Below are 19,012 nucleotides of genomic sequence, written 5' to 3'. Positions count from 1 at the left end.
ATATTAAAGTAGACGACTGAAGGTGAATATAAGCATGTGTCATATGGTACATATAGAAGAAGAAAGTTAAATATGGTATTATATCAATAAAAATAATTATTATCCATTCGAATTAGGTTTGAAAATATCGGATTTAAAAGATTGTTTTGTGAGGTCGATCATTGGTCTCCATTGGACTAGTTTATAAATTAGTTAGGAATAAAAACAATTCTGTTTAAGACGGGAAAAAATTATATTTGATGAATTAATAAACCAGATTTTTCAAAGGTTACGCAATAGTTTCCATGTACTATAATTATTAATAACAGAAACATTTAAGCATATACCAGTTTTTCCTTTTTCTTTTCTTTTTTTCTTTTCCTTTGGCATCAAAAATATTAAACAGACAATTTTTTAAATTTAATCATTTGAAATCTAACATTAAAAAAAACGAGATTGCATAAGATTTTGTAATGTATGTGTATGTTTATACTTCTGGTTATAAATAGATGAGACCGATCGGCTGAAGAGAGCTTTGTATGGGGACTTAAAACGGTTCCATATTATCAGTTTGAAACCAACGGTACTGATGACTTATCTCATCTAAACTTTCTGAAAATAAAAAGATAAATATAACGCTCTAATTTTTACATTTTTTCCTTATACTAGAACATTCTGCTGGAATTCTTTTTTTCGAAAATATAACTAAGTACTCACACACACATATACATACATACATATATATATATATATATATATATATATATATATATATATATATATATATATATATATATATATATATATAAGGTGGCGCATAAGTTCTGTTACAAAATTTTGGCACTATGAATTTACTATTTTATTGTCATTATATGATAATGTAATATATGATTTCTTATATTTCAAAAACAGAAGATACTAATTTTTAACGATGTCTGACAAATTGAAGAGAAGATTCATCATGGAGTAGAATAAGAGGCGCCTGTGTCCACCAGAAATATTCAAGTTAGAGAAAAACCTCAAAATCAACAGAATTTTTATAAAAAAGAGGATTAATAATTAACTGAAAATTTCGTCGATCAAAGAGAGACAGCAATCAAGCCGTCCCTACAACCCTGGAACACCTTAACTCATAAAAACTGTTAGGGAAAAATACGGCGAAATCTAAGAAGATTCATGAAACAAATGGTTAAGGAAGTACAAGCATCATTAAGTACTACGTGAAGAATATGTCAAAGTGACCTAAAGATGTCATCCTATGAGCTCGAAAAGAGACTCATCAGAAGTCAACTCTTGGTAACCCGTATTTAAGAGGGCACGCCCAATAACATCATCTTCAGAGATGAAAAAGTTATTCTCACTTCAACAGTTTCACAATCATCAAAATGATTGAGTTCTTGTGAGAAGTCGTGAGCCAATACCTGATAAAGCGGGAAAGGTTTTCAGAACATAGAAACCAGCATCAGTCATGATCTGGGCAGCTATTTCTGAGAGAGGTGAATCTCCACTTATTTTTCTCCCTCAAGGGGTAAAGATTAACAAAAAACGGTTCATTGAGAACAATCTTGAAGGTGCACTGACCCCATTGTGTAATACTGTGTATGAGTATGAAGTTTGAACTCTCCAACAAGATACACTGCTCATGTAACACAGCAGTGGTATAGAGAAAATTGTCCATTCTGATGACCAAAGAAGAATGACCTCCCTCATCACTTGATCTTAATGCCTTTGATTATTCGTTGTAGTCAATCCTGGACAGTGAAGCCCGCTCTACTCCTCGTACAAATAATTGAAGCTGATAAGATAAAAATGAACAAATGCTGGGAGAAAATACCCTTGTGCGTGCTGCTATAGACGAATTCCTCAAAAGACTTTGTAGTGTAGTAAAGGCTCATGGGAAACAATTTGAAAAATACTTATGCAGTGTTGTTTCTTCAGTATTTGTTAATAATTTTTTATAATTAGGTTTTGTAATTAATTATTTTGTAGGGATAAATCTGTGTTTTATTTTTTAACAGTATGAATGCCCCACCCTGTACATATATATATATATATATGTGTGTGTGTGTGTGTGTGTGTGTGTGTGTGTGTGTGTGTGTGTGTGTGTGTGTGTGTGTGTGTGTGTCAATATATAGTGTGTTTATTATACAAATATTATTGGTTACATATGTGCATACATGTTTCAATGGAAAATTCAGGGACAACACTTCATCAGAACAAAAAAAAAGAATTGATATTAAATGAACTTTAAATGTGCATGTAAATAGGCTTTTGATGAGTTCGTTTGCGGGCACCAATACCAATGGGCCGGAGGTTAGAAGTGCCGACTATCAACTAGATGGTCATAGGTTCAATCCTTGGTTCGGTATGGGTGCTAATCTAGCCACTCTGATGAGCTGTGATACTGCAAAACAGCATATATATATATATATATATATATATATATATATGTATATGTATACGGTGTGTCAAATTATTAATGAGATAACATTTTTTTACCAGTTTCAGAAACTTACCGGTAGTTTCATATCAAAAGCTTCGGAAACGTTGGCAATGCTGAGCTGCAGGTACTGTGAAACTTTCATAGTGATCCGCGCAATGTAAACAACTTGCCATTGTAATTGCTGAATCCACAGTATTTGAGATGTGTCAAATTATTAACAAGGCAGTTTGTTTCGTCAATAAAATGGGTCATAAAGGTGGATTTTTTTTTACATGGGGATCACCACTTATCAAGGCCCAGAGGCCACTCAGGGCTAAGGGCTATTGTGTGTACAGTAATCAATGAGATAGTATTGTAGTAATTATTGGTATTGGAGATTTGATAGAGTGTCTTACTTAGGGAGGTGGTTTGTCAGGAATTTGTTTATGTTGGATTTGAAGACATCCAAGTTGTAGTCAGGTGGGAAACAGACGAACGGAACAGAGTTCCACACTCGTGCACTTCTGAGAAAGAAGTTCTGCTCATGGAATCTACATTTAGATTTAGGCACAAATAAAGAGTGGGGAAAATTATTGACAGTAGTTTCAGCCAGACGGGTGTTTCTCGTGAAAGATTGGCAAGGGGGGACGAGAGATTGGAGCTAAAAAGAGAACCTGCCATAGAAATAACGATAAAACAAAGACAGGCTCGCAACATCTCTTCTGTTGGAGAGAGGCTGCAGGGAAGAAGAAAGGGCATCTCCACTAAACCACGAAGTCTATTTTGTACTCTGTCAAGGCATACCTTATCGAAGGCCTTCGATATGACAAGAGCAATTGCCCTGGAAAGGAAACCTTTGTCAAGAGATTCACTAATCCTATGAGATATAACCGTTAGTACATATGCGGTAGATCTTGCAGAGCGGAAACCATATTGCGTGTCACTAAGAAGGTTGTTCCTGTTGAGATGGTTGACTACTTCTTTATTTAATATGGATTCCAACAACTTACTCATGACAAACAGGAGACTTATTGGTCTGTACTGAGAAGGAGATGACTTTTCACCTGAATTCTTAAATACAGGGCATACTGATGAGGTTTTCCAGTGTGTTGGAAAGCACTTCTCCTTAAACAGTTTTGTAAGTATGGGGGCAAGTTCTGGTTGGAGCTTTTTCAACACTATAACTGGAATGCCGTCAGGGTCAGTTGCTTTACTGGAATCAAGATATTTGTATGTTGCATAGCGTGTTGTCTGTTATAGGAGGAAATACGGGGAGTTGATGGCCATTGTCACATAGGGTAGAATTAGCTGCAAAGTTCTAGGCAAATAGTCTGGCCTTGTCTGATGCTGACGAGATGACCTCAGGTCCATTGATGATAGTTGGGATAGAACGCACGCTTCTGTTCAAGATCCTGTTTGCTATTTGCCAGAACTGGTGGGAACCAAGCCGCTGTTAAGCTACTTTGGATTTAACAAACTGAAAATATAGCTCTCTCGCATTTTATTACTCTTTTACAGTGGTTGCTGGCAGTCCTGAAAGCAGCTTTAGTCTCAGTACATCTATTACCTTGGTAGCTATGGAAAAAGTGATTTCTGTGCGCGATGGCAGCAGCACATTCAGGGGAGAACCATGGCTGACTGTTAGGTTTTTGTTAGAATTTTTTGGATGGTATGAATCGGTCTATGCCTACAGTTAACCATTCGGTCAGATCTGATATATAGAGGACACATCCTTTTTAAATATGGAATGCAGAGGTAGGTCAGATATGAATGTACGGAAGCTATCTCAGTCAGCCATAGAGTATCGATATACAGTATGGTGGAGAGGTACGTCTGAAGACTTATTACATTTCATTTTCATCTTAACTGCTACAGCAGAGTGGTCAGAGGATCCTAGAGGAGATAGAACGGAACATGAACACATCTCAGGGGAAGTTATGAGGAAAAGGTCTAGAAGGCTTGCATATTAACTGGTAGTATCGGGCACATGGGTGGGTTTGTGAACAATCTGAGTGAGGTCATAGGCAATGGCAAAATCATGACAAAACCTCCCCTCGTCATCGGTTTTATTTGAGTGGGTCAGCCATTCCGCATTATGGACATTGAAGTCACCGCAAATGTGAATGTTAGCCTAAGGATGAGCAGACAGGATGTGGTCAATTTTCTCAGATATGCTCTTAAAGATAGTAACCCCACTGTTGTGGGGGCGATAGAGGGCAAATATAAATGCAGTGGTGTAAGCTAGTGCAACCCAGAAGCACACATAAGATAAATTAGGGTCTTCTCTGGAGATATCCCTACCACATGGAAAGCCATCTTTGATGTAGGCACATATTCCATAGCCATGCCGATATTAGGGGTCAGATTTAGATGTTAAGTTAGAGTATCCTTTAATTATTAATTCGTCTAGAGAAGTGGTTGGCCCTATGCCAGTTTCACTTAGAAAGAATATGTCCGGTTTCGTCTCCTGTAATTGTGTTTCAACCTCTGGAAGGTTGGAACGTAGACCCCTGATGTTGGAGAAGGAGACCTGGTAGTAGGAGTCTATGTTGAAGGATGGGGTTCTAGGTTTATTCGTGTTTCTTTTTTGGAGATTTGTCATGATTGAGGTTTTGGGGTTTGTGCAGCAGGTCGGTAGACTTTGTTGGAGCAGGACAGAGAGGGAAAATAAGAGAGAAAAAGACAAGAAATTTTTTTTTTGTAGCACATGATAAGGTAAAGCCGTAATAATTACCCACTAGTATGGCATCGAGAGGCCCTACCAGAAACTACTGTATGGTCCAGAATCCATTCACCAAATGGCAATACAGCAGCCCGGGTACTTTGAACCTGCTGATAGGACAGCCTCCTTAGTGGTTAATCCATGGTTCGGGTCCCTGACTATCAGGCGGGTAACGTCAGCCCAGATGAAACGTTTACCTCCAGCACCCTTACTAGTGACACGACCACAAGGATAGACATAGAAACAGAAATTTTCCGACATCTCAGGCTCCAGTTTACAAAGTACTACCGACCTGGAAAGCAGCTTTTTCTTCACCCTTTGTCAGAAAAATCATTCATTGGAAATTAGGACTGAAGGAAAAAAAGGAGAAGCGAGAGTTACTGAAGCTGCCGATAACACATCCATATACATTATCTACTCTCCATTCTCAAATAAATAAATAATGTGTTTTTATTTACAAACTTCAAAAACAGCGACAGAGACACACACGGGAAAGATGCACTACTACCATTCACAAGATACGGGATAAAAATGTTACTGTTCCTCCTGCTTATTCGATAGAAAAGGGCAATACAAAAATTCCCCTTTTTTATTCGACTAAAACAAGCGACTTTTATTTGGTAAAGTCACTGTTAGGATGCACCCATCACTTTATAGAACACTTAAAATAACGTTCCCCATATACATCAGGGAAGTATCCCCAGATAGGCTAATTACAACTGAAATGATACATCGTCTTAAAACAGATTAAATACCCAAGTCTAAGCTAGTATAATGACATTTAGATTAGCTAGTTTCAATGTTCGAGGCTTGAGAAACATCTCTCGTAAATTTCGTGTGGCATGTGATCTTCAATGCCTTGGCAGGGATATAGGTTCTAGAAAGGAATTGCACTTTATTCCATCTTGTGCTGTTAAGAGATTTTCAGCTTTAATCAGCATATTTTATAGCTCACTCAAGTGAATGTTCATGACTTGTAAAGCGCAATTGAATGAGTTATCTGACCCGGTATTTACACATCCAGAGGGAAACATGTGAGTGCTACATATTACCCTAAAAGGCTTGTCATTTTGACTTATTAGCATTTATGCACCCATTGATAAGACTGAATGGGTTGTCTTTCTCTCGCCGTGCCGAGCTCTTCATGAATACGTCTCATCGGATTATTCTAGGGGAGACTGGAACGGGGTTCTGGATTCCAATTTAGATCACGGGGAAACTCTTCTAAAGGTTCTAACACGATCAGAGATGTAAAACTAATTCAGGATTTTATCGAAAATTTTGATCTTATAGATAAATTACAAAATGACATAATATGAACTTTGATTAGTAGACGAAGCTCTGATTAGTTACAACTCTCGAGTTATATTGTCGGTCTTACGAATGAGGAGCTTCACAGTTTGGACTTGGGCGCTGATGTAGAGGTGTATCAACATTACACACCTGTCTAATAATAAGAAATTCACTCTGAACCTTTCAAAATTTAACACATGGTATTGTATCTGATGCAGATACTGGGAGGAAAATACCAATCATACTTCTTTTACTGTGCTATCGTGCACCGTTGTATGAGTTAGATGAAGGCTACACAGACAGACGGGTTGGACGGACAGTTCTGTGTCTTGGAGCCTTTTCTGGCCTGCTGCAATTAGGCACTGACCATGAAAAAGATCATATAATCGCGTGAGCACATTGGATTTGATCTATAGAATCTGGTCACGAGTCCCAAGAAATAACCGGAAGTAGATAACGGCTAATGACAAAACCATTTTCGAGGATTTAGCAGAGAAGCCAACAAACGAATAAAAGGTCAATAATTCAAATATATAGCAAGAGAATGTTACAAAAAGCAAGATAATTTACTCTTCTACCAACCTGAATAAGTTGTGTGTGTTTTAACGGAATCTAACACTTTTATTTGTTTTGAAAAAGAACTTGTGCCGAGCTGCTAAAGTAGACAATCAATCTAAAGGAAAACACGCTTGGTTCAAATTCGAGAAAATAAACAAGATACTGATAGAAATCCAGCCAATAAGTGTCAGGAAGTGTCACAGTGGCAATTATTGGATAGATTTCTATTAGTATTTTGTTTATTTTTTTTTTATTTTGAAACATTTTTGACGATCCAATGACAGTGTTACGTTTTGATACATGCAATTAAAAGTAACATTTATTTGATATATATTTGTTATGTAACATTTTTTTTCGAATCTATATAGGTTGTAAAACAAACTGGCTTTTTGTAATGTTTTAATATTTAATGTTTGAAATATTTCTATGCTAGTAACTTTGTTTATATTAACATTATTTGTTTGAATTTAATTTGTTTTTATTTTTGTTAAATTATCGTCTGGTTTTCAGATAAACTAATTAATCAGCCGGTTTCGTTTTAAAACTTAATCACTATCGGTTTTGATTAAAAAATATCGTTTGTTTGGATTTTTTAAAATATTGTTGTTGGTTTGGATTTTAAAAAATATTGTTGTTCGTGTTGATTTAAAAAATATATATATATATATTTGTTCGTTTTAACTAAAACAAACTATTTATCGTTTAATTTTAAGTTGAATATTTAATACGTGTTTATTGCTTAAATTCATATTTCATGTTTTGCAACAGTTGACTGCCTTCTGCATGAAATATACGTAATTTTGCATGTATATTTTTATTTATGTTGAATAAAGTCCAGTTTTGCCATAAATCAAATCGTTTTTTATTCTCTGCTTTTTTAAAATGTAATCTATAAGTAAATATGAACGTATTTTAGTCTTTAAAATTCACAAACGAAATGTTTAATTATTTTTACGCATAAACAGATAAATTTTCCGTTTTGAATTCTTTTTAAATATTGAATGAGTTTCAGTAGTTAGTCGTCATATTCATATTTTCAGTAGTTCAGTCGTCATATTCATATTTTTCTCTTTTTGAATACAATTGTAAAGTTTTCTAATCCTTTTTGTAAAATTATTTGATTTATTACCGACAGATCTTGCTTGCTATACCTCGGCAATGACGTCATATTTCAACTCACGGGCCTTAATGACATATATTACTAAGGTCGTGATAATATACAACCCGACAGCAAGTGTAAACATACGATGTTCCCCTTCAGTAAAGTATCAGGTAAACATTGAATATTTTTTAAATGTTTAATTAACTTGTAAACTAATATTCAAAATGATTAACTTGTAAATTAATATTCAAATATGAAAATATGTTCATGATTTTTTTAGTGCATTTGCAATGATTAGATTATCATGAAATTTCAGTAAAATTGTGCGACATCACGTTTTATTATATATTTTTACACAGATCTGAAGATATGTTCATTCATCAGTTGATTACGTTGAAAAAAGTTCGTCGTATCACCTTTCAGTCTAATAAGACGAAGGAATTATTCAGATTGAGAATCGAAACTCAGCGCTAGTGGCTGTAGTCAGAATCTTTCCTGTGAATATATATATATATATATATATATATATATATATATATATATATATATATATATATATATATAAATACATGCACACACATGCATACATACATTATATGGATATATAAATACATTATATGTATGTATGTATGTATGTATGTATGTATGTATGTATATGTATGTATGTATGTATATGTATGTATGTATGCATAAGCAGTCGTCAGAACATCCTGAGTTTATATATATATATGTGTGTGAGTGTGTATATATATGCGTGTGTGTGTTGTGTGTGTATGTGTGTGTGTCTGTGTGTATCTGTGTGTGGAATTTGTTTAAAAACAATTTTATACACACATGTTTTTCCTTTTCCATTTTCACCTCAAAAAAGGTACAGTGTCACTTTGATGTAGGGGGCGACGATCGGGGACATAATTCCAGGGATACTATGTAGGAAGTTGAGCAGTAAGATGTCTGTTCACTTAAACTTATGCATGTCAGTACTGTTGGGGAAGCAGGAACTTGGAAGGGAGTTCCAAAGTTTAGCAGTTCTGGGGAAGAAACTATTAGAGTAGAAGGCTTTCTTACATCTAGGGATCTCTACTGTATAGGGGTGGGATTTTGCTGCTTGTCGGGTTTGTCGGGGGTATTTACATCGAGGAGGTACAAGGATTTGTAGTTCGTCGGAGCATCCACCATTAAAATATTTGTAAAACAGGCAGAGAGATGCAACATTTCGTCGATGGGACAGAGGCCGAAGCTTAAATGGCAGTTCAGGATCCACCAGATTGGCGACTCTCTTTTGAACCCTGTCAAGAAGCGAGAAACTAGTAGCAGATGCATTAGTCCAAATGTGACGACAATACTCAATACATGTTTTTCTGTCGAATTTGAAAAGATTTTTGTACCTATTTTATAATTTGTGGTAAAGAGCCACACGAGTGGCTTAACATTTTCAATCTCGACTGACAATTCATCGACTATATTGATACCTACCTTCGAGGCTAGATTTGCCTTTATAATACTGTCTATTTAGTAAACACATATATCGTCAAAATAACGTTAGAACGTGCAGTTTACCCAATTTTTCTATTTATTTATTAATTTAATTTTTTTCGTGTAACTTTGATCCATAGGATATATGAGAATGCAAATATTTTTCTGGTTATTGTCATACGTAATTGATACATGCTTCACATCTAAATCTTTGTATGCTTTGCTTTATTCTCAACTATTTATTTCTTCTTTTGTAGATTTTAAAATATCCATATTTAGGTGAGTAATTATTTTTCTATTATCTCTCTCTCTCTCTCTCTCTCTCTCTCTCTCTCTCTCTCTCTCTCTCTCTCTCTCTCTCTCTCTCTCTATCTCTATCTCTATCTCTATCTCTTTCTCTCTTTCTAGCTATCTATATAGATATCCATCCACATATATACATATATATATATATATATATATATATATATATATATATATATATATATATATATATATATATATATATTCAAAACTTAAAACAGAAGAATATATATTAATACTTATAGGTTAATTATATCCTGAAGACATACTCTATAGTTGAGATAGCGAACTAATACCCGAGATGCATTTAATTATGCCGATTAACAATTACACAATTTATTACTCAAAACCAAGGAATACTAGATGTGAAGAAATATTTTTTAATCTATTGCCTTTGATAGAAAAATGGCTGTTTTTCTTCAGAGAAGAAAAGCTAGAAATTTTGTTTGGACTTCTTATAACGTTGCTTTTTAAAATTGAAAACTGTAATGTTTATCAGGAGATAATGTTCGAAAAGGAATAATAAAAAAATTAAAAACAAAACAATTAAAAGTGATGGTCACGCCTTAACATATGGTCAAGTAATAGCATGATCAAATCACTGAATTTGGTTGAAAATTGGTAAAATCCGTGAATCCATAATACAGACATGGGTACATAAGAAAACATGCTGTTGGAATATTCAAAGATTAGATTTATAGATCATGGAAAATTCTGTTGAAACGTCTCCCACAACACTTGAACAGAAAATGTGTAAAATATAAGGGTTTTTTTTACATTTTCACCCCAAACAAGGCACATTGCCACTTTGATGTAGGGGCTACTATTAGGGACACAGGCTACAGGGGTACTAGGTGGGGAGTTGGGCAGTAAGATGTCGGTTCACGTTACACTTGAACTTCTGCATGTCAGTACAGTTGGGGAAGCAGGAACTTGTCAGGGAGTTCCAAAGTCTAGCGGTTCTGGGGAAGAAACTACTGGAGAAGAAGGCTCTCTTACATCTAGGGATCTCTACTGTGAAGGGGTGGAATTGTACTGCTTGTTGGGTTTGTCGGGGGTATTTACATAGAGGGGGTACAAGTGCTTGCAGCTCATCAGAACATACACTGTTAAAGTACTTATAGAACAGGCAGAGGGATGCTACATTGCGTCGATGGGACAGAGGCTGAAGCTTGGATGATAGTTCAGGACCTATTAGGTTGGCGACTCTCTTTTGAACCTTGTCTAGGAGTGAGAAACTAGTAGTAGATGCACCGACCCAAATATGACAACAATACTCCATACATGGGCGAATGGTGGCCTTATAGAGGTACAGGATACTTTCAGGGTTCAGTAGCTTTCTAGCACGGTAGCGAGAACCTTCCTTTTTCACAGGGGTCCTGACAATGCTCTCAATGTAATTGTTCCAACTCATGTTTCCTGTGAACGTTAGGCCGAGAAGTTTAAAAGATGTGCTTTCAGATAAAGAGTCTTTGGCCATTGCTATTGGTGGTAGAGAAAGTTTCCTGTAGTTATTGAAGGGAACAAGTTTAGTCTTGGCAGCATTAAATGTAACCATCCATTTTTTTTTTTTTATTCAATTTTCACCCCAAACAAGGCACAGTGCCACTTTGAAGCAGGGGGCTACTATTAGGGACTTAATTTGTGGGGTCATTATGAAGGGAGAAGAGTAGAAAGATGTTTGTTAACATTACACTTGAACTTCTGCATATCATTGAAGTTGGGAAAGCAGAATCCCGGAAGGGAGTTCCAAAGACCCGCAGTTCTGGGGAAGAAACTATTGGAGTAAAAGGCTTTCTTGCACCTAGAGATCTCTACTGTAAAGGGATGAGACTTAGTAGCTTATCGGGTTTGTCGGGGGTAGTTACGTCGGGGAGGTACAAGTGTTTGCAGTTCGTCAGAGCATTCACCATTAAAGTATTTGTAGAATAGGCAGAGGGATGCAACATCTCGTCGATGGGACAGAGGCTGGAGCCTAGATGACAGTTCAGGACCTATCAGGTTGGCGACTCTCTTTTGAACCCTGTTCAGGAGCGAGAGACAAGCAGCAGATGCACCAGCCCAGATGTGACAACAGTACTCCATACATGGGCGAATGGTTGCCTTATAGAGGTATAGGATACTGTCAGGCGTAAGTAGTTTTCTAGCACGGTAGAGGGAGCCAACCTTCCTTGTAGCAGCCTTGGCAATGCTCTCAATGTATCTATTCCAGTTCATATTCCCTGTAAATGTCAGGCTGAGGAGTTTAAAAGAAGTACTTTCAGGCAATGTGTTCTTGGCCATTGCTATTGGTGGTAGAGAAGGTTTCTTGTAGTTATTGAAGGAAACAAGCTTAGTCTTAGCAGGATTGAATGTGACCAACCATTTTTGTCCCCATTCCACTACAGATTGGAGGTCATCCTCTAGTGTTTCTGCCATTTCCTTGGATATGTGTTCATTTGTTTTCCCCTCATATCTGTTATAGAGAGTGGTGTCATCGGCAAATATACCTATCTCCGAAACAATTTTATCAGGGAGGTCATTTATGAATATCAGGAATTTTTGTCCCCATTCCACTACAGATTGGAGGTCATTCTCTAATGTTTCTGTCATTTCTTTAGATATGTGTTCATTTGTTTTCCTGTTGTGTCTGTTATAGAGTGTGGTGTCATCAGCATACATACCCATCTCACAGACATTTTTTTAGGGATGTCATTTATGAATATTAGGAATAACAGAGGTCCAAGGATAGACCCCTGAGGCACTCCCGCATTTATATCATATTGTTTAGATGTACGGCCATCGAGGACAACTTGGATTTTTCTCTTACCTAGGAAGGGTTTAATTATGTTAAGTATTCTTCCAGTGATACCGTATGATCTGATTTTCCTGAGAAGACCTTTGTGCCATACCCTGTCAAAAGTCTTAGATATATCTAGAGCTACCGCTCTACCCTCCCCTGCTTTGTCAAGTGAATGGTATATACGTTCGGAGATTACAGTTAGAATTTCTGCTGTGGAACGGACTTGCCTAAATCCATATTGTTCGTCGGTAAGAAGTTTAGCATCTGTAAGGTGATGGACTAGAGCTTGGTTAATTATGGTCTCAAATATTTTGGCAAAAAGTGGGAAGAGGTTTATGGGGCGATAATTTGATGGGTCAGTTCTTTCGCCAGAATTCTTGAAAACTGGTACCACAGAAGCAGTTTTCCAGCAGGCAGGAAAGCAAGATTCATTAAGGCATTTGTTGTAAAGTTTGGAGAGGATTGGAGCTACTTCATTTTTAATAGCACAACCAGGATGAGATCAGGTCCACATGCTTTTGCTGTGTCAAGATTTTTTTAAAATGGCATACACCTGAGAAGGGATGATTTTCAGATCGTCAAGTGTGGCGTCTGTCCACAAAGGAAAGCCTGGGAGAGGGTGGTTAGCAGGGTCTAGTGTGGAGTTGGAGGCAAACCGACTGGCAAGTATGTTAGCCTTCTCGGTTGCTGAGCAAACAACTTCATGATTGTTGGATAGTGGGGAAATTGTTTATTGCCCATTATTTACTAAACTGTTGTAGATTTTCCAGAAGTCACGGGTTCCTAATTTCTGAGCTTCGATGCATTTGTCGGTGGTTTCAATAAATTCTCTCTTAGCTGTCGCTATTTCTTTCTTACAGTTACTCCTGGCTCCTATATACTTCTGTCTGTTTGAACTGGATTAAATCTGTGGTACACGTGCTGCCTTTGCATGATGGCAGCTCCACACGTGAAAGTAAACCATTGGGGAGTGTGGGGATTGCTATAAAATTTCCGTGTGGGGACATGTGCTTCAATTGCTGTTTTGAACCATTCAGTGGTCTCATTTGCACACTGTTCAGCAGGAAGTGAAAAGATATTTCACCATAGGGCGCCTATAATGAGATCCCTGATTTCTATAATATCTCGTTGTTTTGAGCAATGGCTCTTCCATTTTGGCTCTAGAGTTTAGGGTGATTTTAACTATTATCACTACATGATCAGCATTCCCAAGTGGGCTGTGGGCGTTCGTAACACAATCATTAGGAACTGTGGTCAGAAACAGATCTAAAAGTGATGCATGTTGCTCTTGCTGGTCAGGGAAACAGGTTGGAAATGTAACCGTCTGTGATAGGGAATGAGATATAGAGAAAATATGTGTTGTGGTACCAGCTGTGTCTGTGTAATTAGAGAATGCAAGCCAGTTACCGTGGTGGACATTTAAGTCACCAAATACATGAACTTGTGCGCTAGTATCGAGGAAAAGTGCTGTATCTATGCTGTCAGAGACTTTGTTTATTAGGGTACAGTTCTGGGTTGAGGGAGAGCGGTAGAGAAAATAAAAGTAACTAATATTATGTTGCATGTTAAGTTTAAAGCACATAAAGGCTTGATCGTCCGATTCTAGTTTTTTTCCCTAGTCAGGGGGGGGGGTGTTTCGAATATAGACTCCAAGCCCGTGCATATGTCTGCCAGAGTCCTTACGGCAGAGTGGGAGATATCCGGGCATGTTAAAGTAGTTAGAGGGGATGGAGGAGTGTAGGTTAGTCTCACTTAGTGCTAAGATATCCGGGGTGTTTGTTAGGAGAAATGCTTCAACATCATTGTTTGTTAGGAGAAATGCTTCAACATCATTTAAATTAGTTCAAATCCATTTAGAGACAGTATAGTTGGACATTGTCAAGGTTACAGCAAAGAGTGGTTCTCTCTGGAGATTACTCATAGCTGAGAGTATCTTGTATGTCTACAACGCCACCATTCGCTTATTTATGGAGCACTGTTGCCATCCCTGGGCTGGTGACAACCACTCGTCTTTCTGTCCAAGACAGGGTCTACAAAAAGTCTCTCATCTAATAAACTCCTACATTTTTCTTTTTTTCTCATCTAATAAACTCATCTAATAACTCCTCATTTTTTCAAAAAGTCTCTCATTAAACAAACTCCTACGTTTTTATGTCACAATATTACATGCCTGTGCCTGTTTTACAAGTACTTTAATGCATTTATACCCCCCACGACGTGCATAGTCCCGGCACGTCCTTCTTATAGCTAAATCCTATCCAGTTTGCTGTAGAGGTGCTAAGATGCAGGAAATCTTTTACACATTATTTCTTCTCTCGAACTCTTAAATTCAACTAAGATACAAAAGTTTAAATGTAAAATCAACGGGCATCTCGCTCATTTTCTCACATAGTCTCCTGTTGATATGGTCCCAAATAGAACCCCCTTTACGCCTAACTGGCAGTATGCTATTTTTAAGGTTAACAAGGTAAAAACAGTCTTTTCACAGCAATCTTCGTTAAGTCGAGATATTTGTGTATTTTATTCATATTATTTCTGCCAATATAGGGAAATAAAAGAACTTTTCAACATTGCCCTGGACTTTGCGAGGCATACACTGATATATCCTCGGAAGAAATAATAATAACCAATGGATAAAAACTAAAATGAAAAATTCGATTGATTTGGCGATGGGTGCTCTGGATTCTGCAGAGGCCTCAGATCTTGTGGGTTTATTCATTCTATATACCCTCACAAGCATATTTGATACTGTTGATATTGGCCTATTAGAGATGATAATAAAAGACTCCAACAAAGTCAAGGGGGATAACTTTAAGAAAATTATATACAAGGAAATGAAAAATTAGGCCTAAAAGTAGACGTACTTGTTAACATAAAAATAATAAACTTCCTGGATATCAGGTTAAATTTAGATAAAAGCATATATGAACCCTACTTAAAAGATTACGCTAATCCAATATACGTAAATCCTAAGTCCAATCACCCACTATCAATTATAAAACAGATTCTTAACTCTAACGTAAGTGGACTCAGCAATAACTCAATCGATGAAGATTTGGTGATTACGTAATTTTGACATTCTAGATAGAAACAAAATTGTATTAATAGGTGTTAGAGAACCTCCCCCAATTAATATGTTTTGGACTAAGAAGTAATGTTCACTTCAAATGTACACAAGGAATCTTATTTTTCCTATCTGTCTGTCTATTTGTCTGTCTGTCCGTTTGATCATCTGCTAGAAGCTATAGGATCAATCTGGGTATTTTTTGTGGACTTTTTGAAAATGTTCAGTCAAGTATAATAGTATTCGTTATATGGACAGTTATGGGTGTAGGTCGACAATTAAGTAATGTAAAATACCCCTTAAATGTTAAAAAGAAAATAATTCTATTTTTATTTAAAAAAAAAAAATACATATAACGCCTATTATACCAAAATATCGTGAAATGTACTTTTAATATCATAAAAAAAATCTCATCCGCAGTTTATTTTTTGTTACGATTTCTTAAAGGTAATGCATTTTAACTTGTAAAAATGTGTATTTTTTATTATTCGGAATACTATTTGCCTTTTAGTTGTTATTTTATCAACGTTTTACTTACTAAAACATCTGCAATTTGTCAAATGCAACTTCCATAAGTCAGGAATATGTGTGTCAAACTCTGACATCTATATATTTACAACTATGGAATACTTATGTCGAACTATGAAATATATAGATTTAAAATCTCAGAAATCTTTGGATTGAACTTAGCAACTTACACATGTTTTCACTTAGGAATATTTATGGTTTAATCTAAAACCTCAGGGATATTTGAAAAAATTCAGCAATTTTTAGATTTTACAACATCTCATAAATATTTATGTCTAAATCTGAAATGTATAGATTTTCAAAGTCGAGATTCTTAGGACCGAATTTGAGAATCTACAGGTTTTCTTATTCAAGAATGTTGGATCAAACTCAGGAATCTATAAATTTCTGAATACGATATAAATATCCCCGCGTTTTAAAATGTACATATATTGAATTTTAAGAGCGTAGCTATCAATCATAATTCTGAAAGAGCTTGTAAAACTTTTATACTGATAAATTTTCTGTTTTTCTATTTTCTTTTTCAAATGCCCGGATTTGCTGGCTTACTGATTGATGCTATGAAACATCTCCCAACTGCAACTTGGATCGAATCCCTGCCAACACTACATTCATTGGTTTTACTATTTTATACAACAATTTTAATAAATGTAATACAATTTTTCTTAAAATCCTTTGAAATGAATATTTGTTTATCCTACGGTACTATTGTTCCTGATTATATTAACATCGTTTTATTTCATTACCCATTTAATATCATATACATATTTATCAATTTAATATTCATTTACAAATATTTTTTCAATGCGATTACCAACGTTTATGCTTAATCTAACTGTTTTATTTTGTTTCTGTTTAAACACTATATCATAATTTTTCTTTTAAAAACTACGTTTTTACTGTGTATATAAAACGTTAAAAATGTTATTACATATCCTTTTCTTTAAATCATGTTGATGTTTAATTTTTTGGGCGGTTTTTCGTAAACGCCTGTATTTTTTTATTAAATCATTTTATTCTATATATTTTTTCATCTGATATATTCCTATTTCGTTATGAACACTATATTATATAAATATTAAATAAACGATAAATGTATTCTTTTTATGAATGCTCCTTCATAAAACGGATTTTTCATGTATAAATATTTTTATCTTTTTGTCTGTTTCTGTTCGGTTTATAATTTTCAGCAAAATGTCGAACCGATTCCGGAGCTTAGAGTTGTTCTATAGTCTTGCCATCTTTCTGCAAACTGTTTGTTACAGCGGCACTGAAGCCTTCACAAAATACAACTGCAACTTCCCTGAGTTCCTAAACGTGCCCGAAGGATGGGGGGTCAACTATTCCGATGGTCACTACACAGCCACAATTATGCGAGGGCAACTGGATGCCAAATCTTGCATAAATCAATGTCAAGAATACGTAAGGTACTGCCAAGAAGAGAAAGAAAACGGAAAGTTTGTTGTTGTGCAGGTAAGCCACGCCAATTAAAACATGCATATTTATTTACAGTATACCAATCATTTTGGCGTACGATTACATATTATATTGAAGAAAAGTGCTTTATACAAAAATAGAAATAAAACACTACAAAAAGCGCCCCGCTCCGAAACGTTTATATATTACTTTTTCTATATGTACTGGCTAAACTCATGGCATATTCATGTATAAATTCATTTAGGGATTATTAAAAACATATTTAGTTTAAGTCTAAGCGAGTTTACGTTTTTTACAGTAATTTATCAACAATTTTTTTTCTAGTTGTTTTAGAAAATAAGAGGATGGCTAATAGCCAGAGATAGGGAGGCTGATATACGAAGAGTGCGTTATGCCAGGGAGAAAGGAATCTTGGGTAATATTGAAATGCAGATCGAGAAGATTATAAATGAAGGGACAGTGACAGGATAAGAAGAATAGTTTTCATAGAAAAATATTAGGCACACACACATTCGTAATTTTCATGTTTTTTTTTCTGTAAACTCTCAGAGAACGCCATATTAATAAACTAGTACATAATAAACTAGTTTTGTTTGAATGTTATTTAAAATGCATGTAAATCGTTTTTATTTGTCATCCTGTTCATATACATTTATACTGGATGACGTCACAAAGAAATTGCGTCTCATATGCAAGCCATCGTCCGTTCAAATTAGATGAAATATGTTTCAACGATTGCGGACTGAGACAATTTTTTATTTTTGTGCCTTTTCTCCACGTTAAAAAACGACCCTGGTGTCTAACTTTGTCCCGTGGGGAGGCATTGTAAATAGGTACAATAAAGAACATGCACGAGTAGTATGCTTATGCGGAGAGTTTTTTTTACAAAGAAGTCACCACTTATCAAGGTCCGGTGGCCACTCGAAGATAAGGGTTAATGAGTGTACAGTAGTCAGTCGGAAAATGTCGCAGTAATCGTTAGTAGTGGAAATTCGGTAAATTGGTACTTAAGGAGATGGCTCGTCAAGAACTTGTTAACGTTGGGCTTGAAGACAACTACATTGTAGTCAGTTGGAAAGCAAGAAAACGGAACAAATTTTCACAAGCGTGCAGTTCTAAGAATGAAGCTTTGTTCATGGAATTTACGTTAAGATTAGGCACAGATAAAGAGTGTGAGAAATTATTGATAGTGGTTTCTGAAAGACGGATGTTTTTCGTGAAAGTCATGCCAGTTTGGAGCTCAAGCGAGCACTTGCCATGAAAATAACGATAAAGCAGAGACATGCTCGCAACGTCTCTTCTGTGGAAGACATATGTAAGTAAATAAATAAATATATATATATATATAT

The 19,012-nt window shown here is 35.8% G+C and overlaps 1 protein-coding gene across 4 annotated transcripts in view; it reads left to right on the top strand.

Annotated features, from left to right (window-relative positions):
- LOC145299225 (uncharacterized) overlaps positions 1–19,012 on the top strand; it is a 409,312-nt gene that overhangs the window by 371,664 nt on the left and 18,636 nt on the right. For 3 of the 4 annotated variants that reach the window (XM_080144388.1, XM_080144396.1, XM_080144407.1), the window contains exons 2-4: positions 8,110–8,246; positions 9,807–9,828; positions 17,417–17,699. In XM_080144388.1, the coding sequence (XP_080000514.1) occupies positions 8,222–8,246; positions 9,807–9,828; positions 17,417–17,699 (330 nt within the window). In that variant the 5' untranslated portion in view covers positions 8,110–8,221. The remainder of the gene's footprint in view (positions 1–8,109; positions 8,247–9,806; positions 9,829–17,416; positions 17,700–19,012) is intronic. The other variant, XM_080144416.1, reaches the window with a different exon arrangement.

Source organism: Euprymna scolopes, chromosome 1 (genome assembly GCF_053919585.1).
Source record: "Euprymna scolopes isolate OS-2025 chromosome 1, ASM5391958v1, whole genome shotgun sequence".
NCBI classification, from domain to species: domain Eukaryota; kingdom Metazoa; phylum Mollusca; class Cephalopoda; order Sepiida; family Sepiolidae; genus Euprymna; species Euprymna scolopes.
This window is presented reverse-complemented; position numbering and strand designations above follow the sequence as displayed.